An 18,988-nucleotide genomic window follows, 5' to 3' on the forward strand; every position below is an offset into this window, starting at 1 on the left:
GATACTATACACTAATTATTGGCCTTATATGATCAATTATATTGTTACAACTTGAAGTAGAAATGGAAGACGGACAAGTTTGAAATATAATCCACACATTTCAATGGCTAAAATTGTAAGATAAAAATTCCAATGGTTTCGTCAATCTGGGCATAATTCAAACTTTTGTAAAGGTAGAGGCTTGAATCCCCATCTCACTTAATGTAGAAAATTTTCAATCTTGCCATTGAAGATTTTGATTGAGATTTTTTTTTTTAAAAAAAAAAATGTAGCTTTCAATTCAATGAACTTCATTGATATGATCCATATAAACATTCTTATATTGGAGTGTTGGTCCCCTATGATTCCCACGCATCGTACTTGCAACCCACTTCCAAAAAATAACAAGCTACAAAAGCGATTTTCTCACTTCATTTTGGCAACTTGAATTTGGTCATTATATTTTTATCTACTTTTTAAATGTTTGAAATTTGGACATTTAGTCTACAAATTTTTGTTATGTTTGAGAAAGTCAAGACTTTTTAAGAGTGTGTAATCCACCATCATCTAAATAAAGATGTTAAAAGGAGATTGTTGTGTGAAAGAAACGTAGTTTTCACAAATAAACAAGGGGAAGAAAGCAAAAAGATGAAGTAATCCCTAGTTTAATGAGTTATTTTAATAGGAATTGGTAACCAAAGTTAAAAGGACCAACAAAATTCACAACCAAATCAAACTAAAAGTGGACAAAATCAATCCCACAAACCCAATTCTATTCTTAAATTTATTGACAAAATTATATCGTCATAAATAGTCCATTTCATTTTCTTGATAACTTCCAAATTATTTATATTAAAAAAAAAAAGAGTTGTAGAAATTTTGGACACTGGTTTCAAAAAGTTTCGTCCTTTTGCTCCTCAAATCTATTTACATATACACCACTTCTAAAACTCAAATCTTACCCTCTCTCTCTCTCTCTCTCTCTATGAGCAGCCATAGCTAGAAAGTGGGAGCAGTTGTTCGAAGGTCAAGCAAAGATGGAAGATTATTCTCTCTCTCCTCTCTCTTTCTCTCTCTAAAATTTTTCAATAATCCACCATGGCTGTGATCACGAAGAATCAGCTTCATCACTTCTTCAACTCTATCTCTCTCTCTCCTCCATGTGAGTTCTCTCCCTTCCAAATTCAATACTTCAAACTTCATTTCTCTCTCTCTCTTTTCAATATAAAGTTTATTTGGATTTTACTTTGATTCGTTTAAAACAAAAAGCAAACAAAATGCTACAAATGTCGATGCCCAATTTTCCATTACAGCAGATTCTCAAGAAAATTAATCAATTTTGATTTTGATTTTTTCTGTAGTACATTCTTAGATGGATCACACTTTCACGAAAGTGGGGAAAATCATACCAACCAAATTCATGTAGTTTTAAGCTCAAATTCGACGGTATCATACACTTTAATATTTGTATTAAAATATCAATACAAATATTAAATTTGTTATCTTAACTCAATGCTGATTTCACATTATATCACACAATAATATTATGTATTCAAACTGTTGTAATATTGAATGTGCTAATTTTTTTCAAGTCCATAAAAGAAGGACAAGTGTCTTATCGACCTAGCTATTGTCGAATTTTTGTTTACTTTATAAATTGGTACAACATTATTATTTTAAGTTAATATTGATATGATTTCTCTTTCTAAATTAGGAATGAGTCATCGATGGATATTTGATGAGATATGAAATTGTGTGTGTTTTATATATTTTGCACTTTCTACTTTCATGCTTCGATTTGATTTGATAGGTATTTTTGCTATTTTATTATGTCAAGTACGATGGAGTGATTGAGTAGAGATTTTTAACTTGAATTATTTTAATATATTTATTACACATGAAATTTAAAATTGATATATATTTTTATGCCAAATTATAGCAAATTTGAAATGATTTTAAAGAGTTGAAATTTTGTATAGTAATTATAACATACCTAAAAATTTTCTGTAAAATGCTTTGAAGGAAAATACTCCATTGATATTTAAAAAAAATATACTTATAGAACAAGTAATTCACTTTAAAATATTATTTTTAAAAACACTAATCTCAAAATCACCGTTAGTTCTTTTTCTCTCTTTTTTTTTAAGATAACTATTATTATTTTCTTCGAATGAGATAAGTGAGGTTTTTAAAAATGTACATATACACCATGACATTTTAATTTCTGCTATTAATTTAATTTAATTTTTTTTATGAATAAAAAAAATGTGTTGCTACTCGCTATGAATAAAACATTATATTTTTTCTTTTATGTTTTTTTAATGTCGTCAAAACTAAAAGCGATTTCCTTTCGGGAACAATTTCTTGAAAACTGAAACTGACCTTTTTCTCCGAGTGGGCCCGCGGCCCAAGACTGATTGATTTGAAGCTCAGAAATAACACAGAGGTTTCAGAGAATAATTCTAGGGACCCACATATATAGTAAACCGACGTCGTTTTCAACGTCCCTTTCAAAATTCTAGCCGGCCCACTAAATGATTGACAAACCCAAGTCGTGGGCCAGAACTTTGGGCCTCAGAAATACAGCCCATAACAATTGGGCCTAAATTAAATCGTCTCTGGCCAATATATTAGGGCCCAGTCCGCAGATATTTTTGTTCTGATTTGTTCGGTAAATCTGTTGCAGTTTATAAGCTTCCTCAACTGGGAATGAACTGGCGGGAATTTGATTCGACCTCGCCGTGTTTGTGCGAGTTCATTAGCATAGGAGTGCAATTAGGGTTCGTTGGATTCTTGTGCTTTCGAATTCTTCAGAAACTTGTTGGTTGGATATGGGATTCTTACAATGGAGGGAGAAAATCGACGGATCGTGCTGCAGAAAACTGCCGGATCAGTCGGAAATTGAGCGTTTCTTACAGAGCCAGTGTAGGTTGCTCCTTCTTACTGTTGGCGGTTCATGTTCTTATTGTGTTTTCCTTGCAAAATGGAGATGGTGGTTCTTATTGCGATTCGAGAATCGGAGTTTTTTCTTCGGAGATAATGCAAGTGATAGCGTGGGGAGGAGCAATTCTTGTAGTTTGTAGAATTCTTCGCGATAAATTTGTCAAGTATCCTTGGATTCTACGAGGGTGGTGGTTTTGCAGCTTCGGTTTGTCGATTCTTCGTCTGGCTTATGATGTGTATTTCGGAAATGTCAATCACTTGAGAGTGCAAGATTATGCCGATTTTTTCTGCCTTCTTCCATCGATTTTCCTGTTTGGGATTTCAATCTATGGGAAAACAGACATTGTTTTCAATGCTCATAATGGCTTGGATGACCCGCTGCTCCCGGGAAAATTCTCAGAACAAAAGGGAGGTGAGAGGAATTCTCCTTATGGAAGGGCAACGCTTGTTCAACTTGTTACCTTCTCGTGGCTCAATCCCCTCTTCGCTATTGGATTCAAGACTCCTTTGGAACAGGAGGACATTCCAGATGTTTGTAGAATTGATTCTGCGAAATTTTTATCACATTCCTTCGAAGAAACCCTAAATTTTGTAAGGAAGAAGAACAATAGCACAAACCCATCAATCTACGAGACAATATATTTGTTTGGTAGAAAGAAAGCAGCGATAAATGCTTGTTTTGCGGTAGTAAGTGCTGCAACATCATATGTTGGACCATACCTTATTAACGACTTTGTAAATTTCCTCACTCAGAAGAAAATGCGTACCTTATCAAGCGGGTATCTTCTTGCACTTGCCTTTGTTAGTGCAAAGATGATCGAGACGATAGCTCAGAGACAGTGGATTTTCGGAGCACGCCAACTGGGTCTTCGCCTCCGAGCTGCTTTGATATCTCACATATACAAGAAGGGCCTGCGTCTGTCAAGCCAATCTCGCCAAAGCTGCAGCAGTGGGGAGATCATGAACTACATGAGTGTTGATATCCAAAGAATCACAGACTTCATTTGGTACTTGAACACCATATGGATGTTGCCCGTACAAATTTCATTAGCCATCTACATTTTGCATACAAATCTTGGATTGGGGTCATTGGGTGCATTAGGAGCAACTCTAGTAGTAATGTCCTGCAACATACCAATGACCAGAGTTCAGAAAAGTTACCAGACCAAGATAATGGAAGCTAAAGATAATAGGATGAAAACCACTTCAGAAGTTCTCAGAAACATGAGGACACTCAAACTTCAAGCATGGGATACTCAGTACCTCGAAAAGCTTGTTAGCTTAAGGAAATTGGAACATCACTGGCTATGGAAGTCGTTGAGATTATCAGCAATTTCAGCTTTTGTTTTTTGGGGAGCGCCCACCTTTATCTCTGTTGTGACATTCGGGGTGTGTATCTTACTGGGGATTGAATTGACTTCTGGAAGAGTCTTATCTGCTTTGGCTACCTTCCGTATGTTACAAGACCCCATATTCAATCTGCCCGACTTGCTCTCTGCCCTTGCACAAGGCAAAGTCTCAGCGGATAGAGTTTCTTCATACCTCCATGAAGATGAAATACAGCAGGATTCCATCAATTATGTTTCTAGGGATCAAACAGAATTTGATATAGAGATTGAAAATGGAAAATTCAGTTGGGACCCTGAATCAAGCAGGGCGTCTCTTGATCAGATAAACTTGAAAGTGAAAAGAGGGATGAAGGTGGCAGTATGTGGGACTGTAGGTTCGGGGAAGTCCAGCCTGCTCTCATGCATACTTGGTGAAATTGAAAAGCTATCTGGAACAGTGAAGATCAGTGGCACGAAGGCCTATGTTCCTCAGTCTCCTTGGATACTGTCAGGAAATATCAGGGAGAATATTCTTTTCGGAAATGAATATGAAAGTACCAAATATAACAGAACCATTAATGCATGTGCTCTGACAAAAGATTTTGAGTTGTTTTCTTGTGGAGACCTGACTGAAATTGGAGAAAGAGGGATAAATATGAGTGGGGGACAGAAGCAGAGGATACAAATTGCTCGAGCAGTTTATCAGGATGCCGATATTTACCTCCTTGATGATCCTTTCAGTGCAGTTGATGCTCATACAGGAACCCAACTCTTCGAGGTTAGTCAGGATATTAAATACTGTAGAGGATAAACGAGCAGAACTAATACCATTTCTTTCTTTTTCCTTTTAAAACAGCAGTCCTAATACAGAATACAGCTCGTTCCTGCAATTTTTAAACTTGAATCAACAACCTAATGAAACTTTTTGATTTCCTTTAATACTCTGTAGGATTGTCTGATGGGTGCGCTCAAGGGAAAGACCATCATTTATGTAACCCACCAAGTTGAATTTCTACCGGCCGCAGACCTCATCCTGGTTAGTGTAGTGCCAGAAAAGTTCTCTCTTTTATTCATCTTAATTGTTTCTATATACTTTACTGTGCATGTCTTCATTATCCAAACAACTATGCATCCGAATTAAGCAGTCATCATGTCCAAAAGGGGAATTCCGCCCAGGATTACCTTGAATGATAGAGAAATTTCCTCCAAAAGCTAGTCAAGTGGCAGGAACTATCCATCTTATTAACAATGTTGTGAATTGTATATTGCCTAACAAGTTTAATGCAATTGGTATCTGTGCTTGTTTGTGATTGATAGTCTCTGGTCTCTAAGATGGGCATGTTTTGTAATTAACATTTAACAGGTGATGCAACATGGAAAAATTGCACAAGCTGGAGGATTTGAAGAACTTTTGAAACAAAACATAGGGTTTGAGGTTTTAGTTGGGGCTCATAGTCAAGCTTTAGAGTCGATCCTCACAGTTGAAAACTCAAGTAGAATACCTCAACTGCCAAATCCTGAAAAAGAGTTGAATAAAGATTCCATCATGAATGTGAAGCCTAAAAGCTCACAACATAATTTAGTGCAGAATAATAATTCTGCAGAGATAACAGAGAAGGGAGGAAAATTGGTTCAAGAGGAAGAGAGAGAAAGAGGAAGCATTGGTAAAGAAGTGTACTGGTCTTATTTAACCACAGTGAAAGGAGGAGCAATTGTTCCAATCATAATCTTAGCGCAATCATCATTCCAAGCTCTACAGATAGCTAGTAACTATTGGATGGCATGGGTTTGTCCTCCTACAAGCGACGGAGAACCAGAAGTTGGGATGAACATCGTACTACTTGTTTATTCACTACTTGCTGTTGGAAGTTCACTATGTGTGCTGCTGCGAGCTATACTAGTAGCCATAACAGGACTTCAAACAGCACATAAGCTCTTCACAAATATGTTATGTAGTATACTTCGGGCACCAATGGCCTTCTTTGACTCAACTCCAACCGGAAGAATTATAAACCGGGTAATTTCAACTTACAATTCAGCCTATGATACTAACAATCTGTATAAGTTTACCTATAAAACACAATTTTTAGTGACATGTTACAAAGATACAAGGAAAAAGTTCAATAAATTATTGCAAGTATAAGTTATGTTCCAAACGTATGCCCAGGTGGATCTTAATGTTTTCATGAGGAAGACACTAGATGGTCATGTTTGGCAAAAGAATTCAAGAAATAATTCCCAGGACTTTAAACTTTGCTCATATTTTAATTTGCAGGCATCCACTGACCAGAGTGTTCTAGACCTGGAAATGGCCATGAGGTTAGGTTGGTGTGCATTCTCTATAATCCAGATTATAGGGACCATTGTAGTAATATCGCAGGTAGCATGGGAAGTGTTTGCTATTTTTGTTCCTATTTCTGCAGCCTGCATCTGGTACCAAGTGAGTAACTTCACCTCTGTAGACTTGATCTTTACAAATTTTTGTAATGTCATTGAGTACTGATAAACTAATTTGTGATTGTGTCAGCAATATTACACACCTACGGCACGAGAACTTGCTAGGTTATCTGGGATACAAAGAGCTCCAATCCTCCACCACTTTTCAGAATCCCTAGCAGGAGCAGCAACTATCCGTGCTTTCAATCAAGAAGACAGATTTTTCAAAACTAACCTTGGTCTTATAGATGATCATTCAAGGCCGTGGTTTCATAATGTTGCAGCAATGGAGTGGATTTCCTTCAGACTGAACATACTATCAAATTTTGTTTTTGGATTTTTATTGGTTTTGCTGGTAACTCTCCCGGAAGGAATTATTGATCCAAGTGAGTTTCTCTGATACAACTAGTTTGTGTACATGTTTTTACCATGAAAGAAATCATAAGCTGAAAATTTTGGAATGACTTTTGAAAAAAATGCTTTTTAAATAAAACTATTTTTCTCACACGTAGAAGAATTACTAATTTAGGGTGTGTTTAGTATAGCTCCTTAATGATTTTAAATACAGTAAGTTTTCTTTTAAAAGATCTACCATGGTAAATTAAAAAAAAAAAATTCGAAAAACACTTTAGAGAGGATTATCAAAAAGTGATTGACACTCTCGTAGTTTAAGCACTTAAAAGTTGATTACTCACAAAATAGTGCAAAAGATGTGTTTAAATTAAAAGATATACCGAGCTCACCCTTAACATGTTCTTATAGAAAGATAATTTAACTAAATGTCAATTTTAACTTTAATATCTCACGGCCAAAATAAATAGGAGAATTAACTACTTACAAAAAATTGGAAACTTTTCAGGTATTGCAGGCTTGGCAGTAACGTATGGGATAAACTTGAATGTTCTGCAAGCTTCAGTCATATGGAACATATGCAACGCACAGAATAAAATCATTTCAGTTGAAAGAGTTCTTCAGTACTCGAACATAAAAAGTGAAGCACCTCTTGTTATTGAAAATTGCAGACCACCAAGCAACTGGCCACAAGATGGGAGGATTTGCTTCAAAAATTTGCAGGTAAACCTACGTTTATAAAATTTAGCAAAAGAAAATTCAGGAGTACTTAAGTCATATATTCAGAAATACAAGTTCTATATGTGTGCCATTTTCTGTATGATGAGCTTCAACCTTTTGTAGATCCGTTATGCAGACCATCTCCCGGACGTCCTGAAAAACATCAGCTGCACCTTCCCAGGAAGGAAGAAAGTGGGTGTTGTAGGAAGAACAGGTAGCGGGAAATCGACTCTCATACAGGCAATTTTTAGGATTGTTGAACCTAAAGACGGAAGCATTATAATAGACGAGGTTGACATTTGCAAGATAGGCCTTCATGACCTGAGATCAAGGCTAAGCATCATCCCTCAAGACCCCTCCATGTTTGAAGGAACAGTTAGAGGAAACCTCGACCCACTAGAACGGTATACGGATCAAGAAATTTGGGAGGTAACCTTTCTTATTTCCTGAGGTGTCTTGTTTTCTGTTTTGAACAAAATCATTTAAGAAAAATGAAAGAAAGTTGGAAAGAAGAAAAATGAATAGTATTCTGAAAGTCTCTCTAGTTCACAGTGCTTTTACTGTCTTTCAGGCCTTAGACAAATGTCAACTAGGCGATTTGGTGCGTGCAAAAGACGAGAAGTTGAATTCTTCAGGTTGGCCTTGCCAGTTTGAAATTGATTACATTAAGTTTAAAATATGGTATACTTGGCTTTTCTAATGCATCAATGTTTACGTTTTTGACAGTGGTCGAAAATGGAGAAAATTGGAGTGTGGGTCAACGGCAGCTATTTTGTCTTGGAAGGGCATTGCTCAAGAAGAGCAGCATTCTGGTGCTCGATGAAGCGACCGCCTCAGTCGATTCTGCAACTGATGGCATCATACAAAACATCATTAGCCACGAGTTTAAAGATCGAACAGTGGTTACCATAGCTCATAGAATCCACACAGTTATAGATAGTGATCTTGTTTTGGTCCTCAGTGATGGTGGGTTTGAAGTTCTTTCCCATTCATACATAATCTTGCTTTCTGTTACTTAGAAGGTTTGGTTACACAATACTTTTAGAGACTGAACAACTACTATTGTTTTTGATGAGCAGGAAGAGTTGCAGAGTTCGACTCACCGAGAAAGCTTCTCGAAAGAGACGATTCGTTCTTCTCTAAGCTAATAAAAGAGTACTCCATGAGATCTCAAAACTTCAATAGTTTGGCAAATCAAATGTATGAATAGAGCTTCTTCTGTGCAGCTCTCAGAGGCAGATTGTGGGAGAAGCAATATAAGAAGCAAAAAACTAGCAGTGAGAGCATTCAATAAGCAAAAATCTTCACTGAATTGTAACCCTTAAGGTTGCTGAATAGGGAATTGGAATTTTTTGAGAAAAGTTTAGTAGGAAAAAGAATAATTTGAAGTCTTTTTAAGATTCTCAAGATTTCATTTGAACTCTGGAAGTAATTGGAGCATTGTTTCCACTACTCTTGCTGATTACAGGCTTGTAATTTATGATCCTCCTGAAAACTAACTAAGGTTTATCATATTTTTATATCTATTCAGCTAAATTGGTTCTTTGCTAGCTAGTTGCTATCCTACAGTCCGGAGAATCACGGACACAGCAACATGTCAATTTTAAAAGTATAAGACAGGAACATGTAAGGGATGCATTATTTTCTTTTAGAAAAATTAGATAATATGTTATATATCACGTAGTAATATTTCTAAATAAATTAATCATACAAATTGAACATGCCAAAAAGAAATGTGCTTTATTCATACCTAAAAAAACAATAGTACAAAATTCGTTATCCAACCAAACGTTACCGTACAAATTAAAAGGAAAAAAGGTAAAAAAGTATTGTTTCATACAAAAAAATAAATATAACATTCATCTCAAACTTTCATGACGTCTTCATTTTATATACATTGTTTAACAAAATGGGAGGACTCAATTGTAAATCATAAAATTCATTTTTTCGATACAACATGTGAGGGTGAGGAGATTTCAACTCATGACTTTTTGATCAGAAACATATATGTCAGTATCGACCCAAGTTCGCGATACAATTTCTTTGACCACACATTTATTAATCATAAAATTAAATAAAGCTTGAAATTCATCGAACACAGATGCCTAAATTAGGAGTAATGGCTATTATTTCTTACACCAAAAAGTAGGCCTTGGAGTCCAAGTTCAAGTTTTCCATTTTTTTTTTCCCTCTTAAACAAAGACCAGAAGGTTCAGCTTTTGGCTCACATTGGTGGTCAACTTTCAAAATTTTATTTTTTTTTTGGTGGAATCTTTCAATCACTGTTACCTAATCTCCATTAGGGTTAAGATTGGAATGATAGCCACTTTTATAATTTAATAATTGATGCACCCACTTTATATTTGTCCACATTTTTCTAATAATGTAAAATAAATGTAGAATATTAAGTCTCCATAAAGTATTATTTCTTTAAAAATGTTTCACTTGATATGCAAGCCATGAATTTTGTTATTTATTTCTTACAATCTTTCTAACTTTTTGGCCTTATTGTTATATTCATTGAACTGTGTAATTAATAATAAAAAAAATGCACATAGAGATGTAAGAAAAAAAAAATTGCAAGGTCCTTTACATGGGTCACAGATAAACTAATTAATAACTAATAAGACTTTTTTTATATCAAAATAGCGTCCCTCACGCCAAAGGGCACTAAATAAAATTTATGTGAAATTTAAAGAAAAAATATTAGCTCACTCAAAAGAAACCAAATAAAAAATAAAAATTTTGTCGATGAACTAATTATTTCTCTATTATTTATAATATAATATTATAAAAAGAATAATAGATAAAATTATGTCAATCTGAATATAGCCTAACCGTCGAAAGGAATAGATGGAATCAACCAAAAATTTTCAGTGGAAAATATGCAATGCTTGAGTAGCAAGTATGAAATTTCCACATTTATTATAATAAACTTTTATGATTATTTTTTATTTTTTATTATAAACTTTTATGATATGGATTGGTAGAAGCGCATGGGCATGCATTATGAGGTCAGTATTTTTGTCTCATAATGCTTCAAAATATGTCACAATAGACAAGTTAGAAATGTCTTTTCTATCCTTAGTGTATCTTTTTGAGGATTGAGAAAGGAGTTTCATCCCTGTTTCAGTCTCTCCAATCTGGATGGAAAAATAAGTATCTTACATTCGAATAGAGAATAGATACATGAATGAAACGACACAACATTCGAAAGAAAGGTTATGAGATCATACGAGCATGGTTAAGAAATATTTAAAAGAGTTGATAGTTATATCAACGAAGTCAACTTTTTCTTTCGTTGTGGTTCAATCGTAAGAATTTCAAAGTAAAACGTGCTTGAAAGTTGAAACGACTGAATGACCTGTGTTGGTCTATGTTGAAATGACGACACAATCTTCACTTTTCCAAATAACTCAAATCGTAAGCTATACAGGAGAATATCGAGAAAAAATCCTCTATTATCTCTCATTTGTCCTAAGGCTTACCTTGAAAAACGACATCTCTATCTATCTCCAATTTTCGTCTCAGGGCCATAATTGTAATTATGATATGAAAATGAAAACCACTTTCTTTGAACGAACATACTTTATTAAACGTGTCTTGACTCATTAACTTATACTTATAATTGCACTAAGTTGGAAGAAGCCAAGAAACTCACTTTTATTACATTAAAAAAATATTCGAAATAAAGAAATGAGATAATGGGAAATAATTAATTAATTAAAATTTATTATTATATATATATATTTTTTTTTTGCAAAAGGAATAATTAATAATTTACATCCTTTATTTCTATATTTATACCATAATCTCCTGAACCTCACACCTCTTGGCCCTATGTTATCTCCCTTCCAAGTTCTAAGCACTCTCAAATGGATTCTCTCATTCTCACTTTTCCAAGTAAGTTTTTCCCTCTTTTTCTTAAGGAGGGAGAGGAAAAAACACTTCACATAAATAAATAAATAAACAAACGAAATTTGACTACTAAAATCTCATTTACTAATCTTTTTTTTTATTTTCTATTATAGAATTGTATTTTGATACTAACAAATTTTGAGTTATTTTGATAATCAAAATTCTATAATCTAAAATTATCATTAATCTTAAAATATAAATATTTAAATTAAGGTTCATGTTATTTTCCATATAAACAAACATGTATTTTTCTTTATCTATGAATATATTTTGTAGTAGTAAACTGTAACATATTCAAATATTTTTTTGGTTTCTAAACTTTAGTAGTGTAATAATTCAATTTTATGAGTCTATTTATGTTATGGATTTTCAAATTAATCTACTTTGTTATCAAAACTTAAGGATTAAAGGTTAACAAAAATAAGCAATTCATATTCAGATATCACAGAAAAAGAAAAATTAATCTAATTCTAAAGGGGTTTTTTTTTTCTCTCTTTCTAATGATTTCTTTACTTTTTTTCCCTCCAAAAAAAGTACTTACTTGCCGATGAGAATTTCATCCATTTTTCCTCTCAAACCGCTGGAAATTTTTGATGATCTGCTACAGAGTTTAAGCTTCCCAGATTTGGAGGAGATTGGCAATGGCAGCAGCTTGAATCGCCTTGTCTTGGCGAACATTTGAGCATCGGAGTGCAACTCGGGTTCACGGGAATCTTGTTCCTTCAGTTCGTTCAGAAATGTATCTTTCAGGTATTGGATTATCACAGAGGAGGAAGAAAAACGGCCGATCAAGCACCAGAAAACCGCCCGATCGGACGGAATTTAAGTGTTTCTTACAAAGCCAGTGTAGCTTGCTCCTTATTCTTATGGGCGATCCATGTTTTAATGTTCTTCGCTCTGCTAAATGGAAGTGGATCTCGTTGTCGTTCGGAAATCTCAGCATTTACCTCGGAGATTATGCAATTGATCGCATGGGGAGTTGCCGCGATTGCGGTGAGTGGAATCGTCCGAAACAAGTCCGTCAAGTACCCTTGGCTTCTGCGAGGATGGTGGATTTGCAGCTTCTTTTTATCGATCATCCGTGTGGCTCTCGGTGCGAATTTCAGAAATGGAAATCAAGGAAGAGCTCACGATAATGCCGAACTTGTATGCTTTCTTCCATTGATTTTCCTGCTTGCGGTTTCAATTTATGGGAAGACGGGCATAGTTTTCACTGTTCATAATGGCTTGGGCGATCCACTTCTCCATGGAAATTTCTCTAAGCATGAGGAAGAGAAGAGGAACTCTGCTTACGAGAGGGCAACTCTTCTCCAACTCGTTACCTTCTCATGGCTTGATCCCCTGTTTGCTGTGGGATACAAGAGGCCCCTTGAACTGGATGACATACCAGATGTTTGTAGAAATGACTCTGCCAAGTTTTTATCCCATTCTTTCGCCGAGAGGCTAACTTTTGTGAGGAAGAAGAATGAAGACATAGACCCATCAATCAATGAGGCAATGTATTTGTTTTGCAGAAAGAAAGCAGTCATTAATGCTTGTTTGGCTGTGTTAAGTGCTGCAGCATCATATGTTGGACCGTATCTTATTGATGACTTTGTAAATTTCCTTACTGAGAAGAAAGGACGCAGCTTATCAAGTGGATATCTTCTTGCACTTGCCTTTCTAAGTGCAAAGGTCATTGAGACAACTGCTGAAAGGCAATGGATTTTCGGGGCACGCCAATTAGGCCTTCACCTCAGAGCTGCCTTAATTTCTCACATATACAAGAAGGGTATACGTCTTTCTAGCCGGTCTCGCCAAAGCCGTACCAGCGGGGAGATCATAAACTATATGAGTGTTGATATTGAAAGGATCACTGACTTCGTCTGGTACTTGAACATGATATGGATGTTGCCTGTACAAATTTCATTAGCAATTTATATTTTACATACAAATCTGGGTTTGGGGTCGTTGGGTGCGATAGCTGCAACTTTAATTATTATGTCATGTAACATACCCATGACCAAAATTCAGAAAGATTACCAAAAGAAGATAATGGAAGCTAAGGACAATAGGATGAAAGCCACTTCAGAAGTTCTTAGAAATATGAAGATACTCAAACTTCAAGCATGGGATCATCAATACCTCCAAAAGATAGAAAGCTTAAGGAAAGTGGAGGATGATTGGTTATGGAAGTCGTCAAAATTATCAGCATTTTCAGCTTTTCTCTTCTGGTCATCACCTACCCTGATCTCTCTTGTGACGTTTGGACTCTGTACCATGCTGGGGATAGAATTGACAGCTGGAAAAGTCATATCTGCATTGGCTACCTTCCAAATGCTACAAGATCCTATATTCAGTCTTCCCGATATACTCTCTGCATATACACAGGGCAAAGTCTCAGCAGATAGAGTCACTTCGTACCTCCAGGTAGAAGAAATACAGCAGGATGCCATCATTTATGTTTCTAAAGATCAGACAGAATTTGATATAGAGATAGAAAATGGAAAGTTCAGTTGGGTCTCAGAGTCAAGCAACCCATCTCTTGATCAAATAAACTTGAAAGTGAAAAGGGGGATGAAGGTGGCAATTTGTGGGACTGTAGGATCGGGGAAGTCCAGTCTGCTCTCATGCATTCTTGGTGAAATAGAAAAGCTCTCTGGGACAGTGAAGATCAGTGGTACAAAAGCCTATGTTCCTCAATCTCCTTGGATACTGTCAGGAAACATCAGGGATAATATTCTCTTCGGAAATGAATACGAAAGTACCAAATATAACAGAACTGTTAATGCATGTGCTTTGACAAAAGATTTGGAGTTGTTTCCGTGTGGTGATTTGACTGAAATTGGAGAAAGAGGGATAAATATGAGTGGGGGACAAAAGCAGCGGATACAAATTGCCCGTGCAGTTTATCAGGATGCAGATATTTATCTCCTCGATGATCCTTTCAGTGCTGTTGATGCTCATACAGGAACTCAACTCTTCGAGGTTAGTCAGGACATTAAATAATGGGTGAAAAAGTGAGAAGGCTAAAATATCAGTTGTCTACTAAACTGATGTTCTTGTAATGACCTTAAGTGGATCTCTCTAACAGATCATTGTAATTGTTTTTTAACATTGTGTAGGACTGTCTGATGGGTGCTCTCAAAGAGAAGACTATAATTTATGTAACCCACCAAGTTGAATTTCTACCAGCAGCAGACCTCATTCTGGTGAGCAAAGTTCCTAGTGTTCTTAGTTCTATTTATTGACTTGACCATTCATGCTGTGATTACATAATTTCTGGATACATGGGGGATTTTCTCAGTCAGATTTACCTTAGCTAACCAATCTTATTATTGATCAACTGAACTCTATCATTTGAAACTTTTGGAGTTGGAGAAAATATTCGAACTTCTGAGTTACTGTCTAATAGATGTGCCTGTTTGCAATCGGCATTCCGCAGGTGATGCAAAATGGGAAAATTATGGAAGTTGGTGGATTTGAAGAACTTCTAAAACAAAATTTTGGATTTGAAGTTTTAGTTGGGGCACATAGTCAAGCTCTCGAGTCAATTATCTCTGTTGAAAACTCAAGTAGAATATCTCAAGTTCCAAATTCTGAAAATGAATTTGATGGAGATTTTATCACAAATGCTGATCTTCATAATTCCCAAATAAATCAGAACAATTCCGCACAGCAGATGACAGGAAAGGGGGGGGAACTAGTGCAAGAGGAAGAGAGAATGAAAGGAAGCATTGGAAAAGAAGTGTACCTATCTTACTTGACCACCATAAAAGGAGGAGTCTTTGTCCCAATCATAGTCTTAGCACACACATTGTTCCAAGCACTTCAGATAGCTAGTAATTACTGGATGACGTGGGCTTGTCCAACTACAAGGGAGACAGAAGCAAAAGTCGGGATGAATATCGTACTACTAGTATATTTTCTGCTTGCTATTGGAAGTTCACTAGGGTTGCTGCTGCGAACCACGTTATTAGCAGTAATAGGGCTTCAAACAGCACAAAAGCTCTTCAAAGATATGTTATACAGTGTACTCCATGCACCAATGGCATTCTTCGACTCAACCCCAATTGGAAGAATTCTAAGCCGGGTAACTATAACTTTAAAATCATCCTGAATAATGCCTTTGATCTAATTTATTTTTGCTAGAAAACACACATTACACTTGCAATATATTGATGAAATGTGACAAAGACACAGGTAACTAGAAAGTTCTAAAATATTGCACTAAGTTATTCATAATATATACCAAGACTGGATCCTAAGACTGAGAAACCTCACGTATATTCTCTCCTGCCAGGCATCATCTGATCAAAGTATCTTAGACTTAGCCATGGCTGTAAAGTTAGGTTGGTGTGCGTTCAACATAATTCGGTTGCTAGGGACAATTGTAGTAATGTCTCAAGTAGCATGGGAAGTATTTGCCATTTTTATACCTGTTACTGCTGCCTGCATCTGGTACCAAGTAAGTCATTTCACCTTTTAGATTTGAAACCTACTAATTTGTGTAATACGTGATTACTAATCAAGTAATTTCTGATTATGTTAGCAATATTACACACCCACAGCACGAGAACTTGGACGGTTAGCAGGGATTTATGAAGCTCCAATCCTCCACCACTCTGCAGAATCTCTAGCAGGAGCAGCAACTATCCGTGCCTTCAATCAAGAAGAGCGGTTTTTCAATACTAACCTTTGTCTTATTGATGGCCACTCAAAGACATGGTTCCATAACTCTTCAGTTATGGAGTGGCTCGCCTTCAGATTGAACGTGCTATCCCATTTTGTGTTTGCCTTTTTATTGGTATTGCTGGTGACTCTGCCCAGAGGAGTTATTGACCCAAGTGAGTTTCTCTGATACGCTTGAAATGTAATGTGCTTCTTAAACAAAAGCTGGAAGTCTTGAGTTAAAACTGTGAATATATTTATACAAACTGAAAATTGTTTCAGCACAAATTTGAAATTCATGATCAAATAGACCAAGTTTCCAACAAATGTCAAATTATCTTAAAATACAAGATTATTTCCTTTAACCCAAATGAAATAGGAAGAATAAAGTATTCATGATGAATTGACAGGCAATGCGGGCTTGGCAGTATCGTACGGGATAAACTTGAACTCGTTACAGGCTTTAATTATATGGAGTATATGCAGTGCACAGAAAAAAATCATTTCAGTAGAAAGAATTCTTCAGTACTCGAAGATAAAAAGTGAAGCGCCTCTTGTTATTGAAGACTGCAGACCACCAAGCAATTGGCCGCAAGAGGGGAGTATTACTTTCAAGAATTTGCAGGTAAGACTCTGCACAATAAATAATTAAAAAAAAACATAAATCTAGAACTTTGTTAAAGAAGTTTGAAGATTTTTGAGTCATTAACCTCAAATTGTTCTCATCCAATGAAGTTCTTTAAAGTTCAAGTTTGACATGTATACAAAACAATTAACTCTTGTGCGTACTATGTTCTTCAATTGCACACCATTACTTCTTAATGAGCTTGAACCTGTTGTAGATCCGTTACGGGGACCATCTCCCGGATATCCTGAAAAACATCAGCTGCACCTTCCCAGGAAAGAAGAAAGTGGGTGTTGTAGGAAGAACAGGCAGTGGGAAATCAACCCTCATACAAGCAATTTTTAGGATAATTGAACCTAGAGAAGGAAGCATTATGATAGACAATGTTGACATTTGCAAGATTGGCCTCCATGACCTGAGATCAAGGCTTGGTATCATCCCTCAAGACCCGTCCTTGTTCGAAGGAACAGTGCGAGGAAACCTCGACCCGCTAGAACAGTACTCTGACCAAGAAATTTGGGAGGTAGTCTTTCTTATCTGCAAATTTGAGATATAATCTTCTAATTGAGAACTAGTAACTAGCTAACTTTACAATCACCAGCAAACCATGGAGAATTAACCGTCTCTTTTCTTTCTTTTGCGTCTTCAGGCTTTAGATAAATGCCAATTAGGTGAATTGGTGCGTTCGAAGGAGATGAAGTTGAATTCTCCAGGTTGGTTTGTCAGTGTGGAATACTGAAATTTAAGTTGAATTCTATCCTTCCGCTTTGCTAGTTCATCATGGTTTGAATTCTATTGATAGTGGTTGAAAATGGGGAAAATTGGAGTGTTGGTCAACGACAGCTATTTTGTCTCGGAAGGGCATTGCTCAAGAAAAGCAACATACTGGTACTCGACGAAGCCACGGCGTCTATCGATTCGGCTACTGATGGCATTATACAGAACATCATTAGGCAGGAGTTCAAAGATCGAACAGTGATCACCATAGCTCATAGAATCCACACGGTTATTGATAGTGACTTCGTTTTAGTCCTGAGTGATGGTGAGTAGTAAGTGCTTACTCCTTTTATGTAATTTGGCTACGAAGTTACTAAAAGTGAACCTCATTGCTTCTAATGAACAGGAAGAATCGCCGAGTTCGACTCGCCCGGAAAGCTACTAGAAGGAGATGATTCCTTGTTCTCCAAACTGATAAAGGAGTACTCCATCAGATCTCAGGGCTTCAATAGCTTGGCGAATCAAAACCATTGACAGATTCTTTAAGAACAAGTAATTGGTGGAGCATTGAAAAATCAGAATCTGCAGTACCAGTAGTGTTGCGTTTTGCGCAAAATTTTGTCTGAAGCTTAGAACTGCTTGAGGCACTTTTTCAATAGCTTTAACGAAATGTTGTGGTAATGTTCCATTCAGAACTTTTTTTTTTATCTATCCATACATCCGTGCAACATTTGGTGCCAAAAAATACAAATACATATGAATCAATTTCTTAAGTACAGTACCATTATGAAATTTAAACACATTCTCACAATTTACCTGCTCTTTGGACCAATAAACCTATGATGGTTCCTTTATCCATTCAAAATTTCTTTTTTTTTTATAAGAAAAATATATTTTAAAAATAAGGTTATGTTGTCTAGAGTCATTTTGTCCAGGCTATTTAGGTGAGGAAAGACCATTTCTGTGGAGGCGTAAAAGAAATTGCACGTGTTGATAAGAGAAGGGAGAGTTCCTCTTCAAATCATTTGAACTAAAATTGATTATTGTTGCTATCAGGTTCAACTACTTATGAAATATTAGCCATAGAATTTTCAATATTTATAGACGAGCAATTATAAACCCTCAGCTTGTATTTACATTTCAAAATAGGGTTGAGATCGAGGTCGGAGGGAGATTTTTCAGGAGGTGAGGTGGTGAATCAAGGACGGGGATGGGGGTACATTCCCTACCCCAATTCATTGCTGATCTCGATTTGGAGAAATCGAGGAATGGAACAAGATCGGAGATTAAAAGTCCCATTAACTACCTGTCGATCCCTAGT

The 18,988-nt window shown here is 36.0% G+C and overlaps 2 protein-coding genes across 3 annotated transcripts; both read left to right on the top strand.

The window, feature by feature from the left end:
- Nucleotides 1-927: 927 nt before the first annotated feature.
- LOC111016131 (putative ABC transporter C family member 15) lies at nt 928-9,307 on the top strand. Of its 2 annotated transcripts, XM_022291429.2 has the most exons (11): nt 932-1,141; nt 2,666-5,028; nt 5,200-5,286; nt 5,614-6,267; nt 6,526-6,690; nt 6,778-7,072; nt 7,546-7,760; nt 7,881-8,186; nt 8,329-8,392; nt 8,484-8,723; nt 8,837-9,307. In XM_022291429.2, the coding sequence occupies exons 1-11, from the start codon at nt 1,078-1,080 to the stop codon at nt 8,965-8,967; spliced, it is 4,584 nt and encodes a 1,527-aa protein (XP_022147121.1). In that variant the 5' UTR covers nt 932-1,077; the 3' UTR covers nt 8,968-9,307. The 2 variants fall into 2 exon arrangements, with proteins under 2 accessions (XP_022147122.1, XP_022147121.1); XM_022291430.2 differs by lacking the exons at nt 8,329-8,392; nt 8,484-8,723; nt 8,837-9,307 and having other exon boundaries at nt 928-1,141; nt 7,894-8,053.
- A 2,257-nt stretch (nt 9,308-11,564) lies between these two features.
- Nucleotides 11,565-18,440, top strand: LOC111016062 (putative ABC transporter C family member 15). The gene is made up of 11 exons (XM_022291334.2): nt 11,565-11,660; nt 12,283-14,642; nt 14,780-14,866; nt 15,100-15,747; nt 15,958-16,122; nt 16,207-16,501; nt 16,736-16,950; nt 17,168-17,473; nt 17,600-17,663; nt 17,753-17,992; nt 18,074-18,440. The coding sequence occupies exons 1-11, from the start codon at nt 11,633-11,635 to the stop codon at nt 18,199-18,201; spliced, it is 4,536 nt and encodes a 1,511-aa protein (XP_022147026.2). The 5' UTR covers nt 11,565-11,632; the 3' UTR covers nt 18,202-18,440.
- Nucleotides 18,441-18,988: the final 548 nt, after the last annotated feature.

Source organism: Momordica charantia (genome assembly GCF_013281855.1).
Source record: "Momordica charantia cultivar OHB3-1 chromosome 5 unlocalized genomic scaffold, Mcharantia_2.0 BLBB01000005.1, whole genome shotgun sequence".
NCBI lineage: Eukaryota > Viridiplantae > Streptophyta > Magnoliopsida > Cucurbitales > Cucurbitaceae > Momordica > Momordica charantia.

Bases quoted from the DNA above. Each gene is read 5' to 3' on its own strand.
- LOC111016131 (XM_022291429.2), top strand. From the start codon at position 1,078: ATGGCTGTGATCACGAAGAATCAGCTTCATCACTTCTTCAACTCTATC. The intron at 5,029-5,199 runs GTTAGTCAGGAT...AATACTCTGTAG, and splicing joins CAGGAACCCAACTCTTCGAG to GATTGTCTGATGGGTGCGCT. The intron at 8,187-8,328 runs GTAACCTTTCTT...ACTGTCTTTCAG, and splicing joins CGGATCAAGAAATTTGGGAG to GCCTTAGACAAATGTCAACT.
- LOC111016062 (XM_022291334.2), top strand. From the start codon at position 11,633: ATGGATTCTCTCATTCTCACTTTTCCAA. The intron at 14,643-14,779 runs GTTAGTCAGGAC...AACATTGTGTAG, and splicing joins CAGGAACTCAACTCTTCGAG to GACTGTCTGATGGGTGCTCT. The intron at 14,867-15,099 runs GTGAGCAAAGTT...GGCATTCCGCAG, and splicing joins CAGCAGCAGACCTCATTCTG to GTGATGCAAAATGGGAAAAT.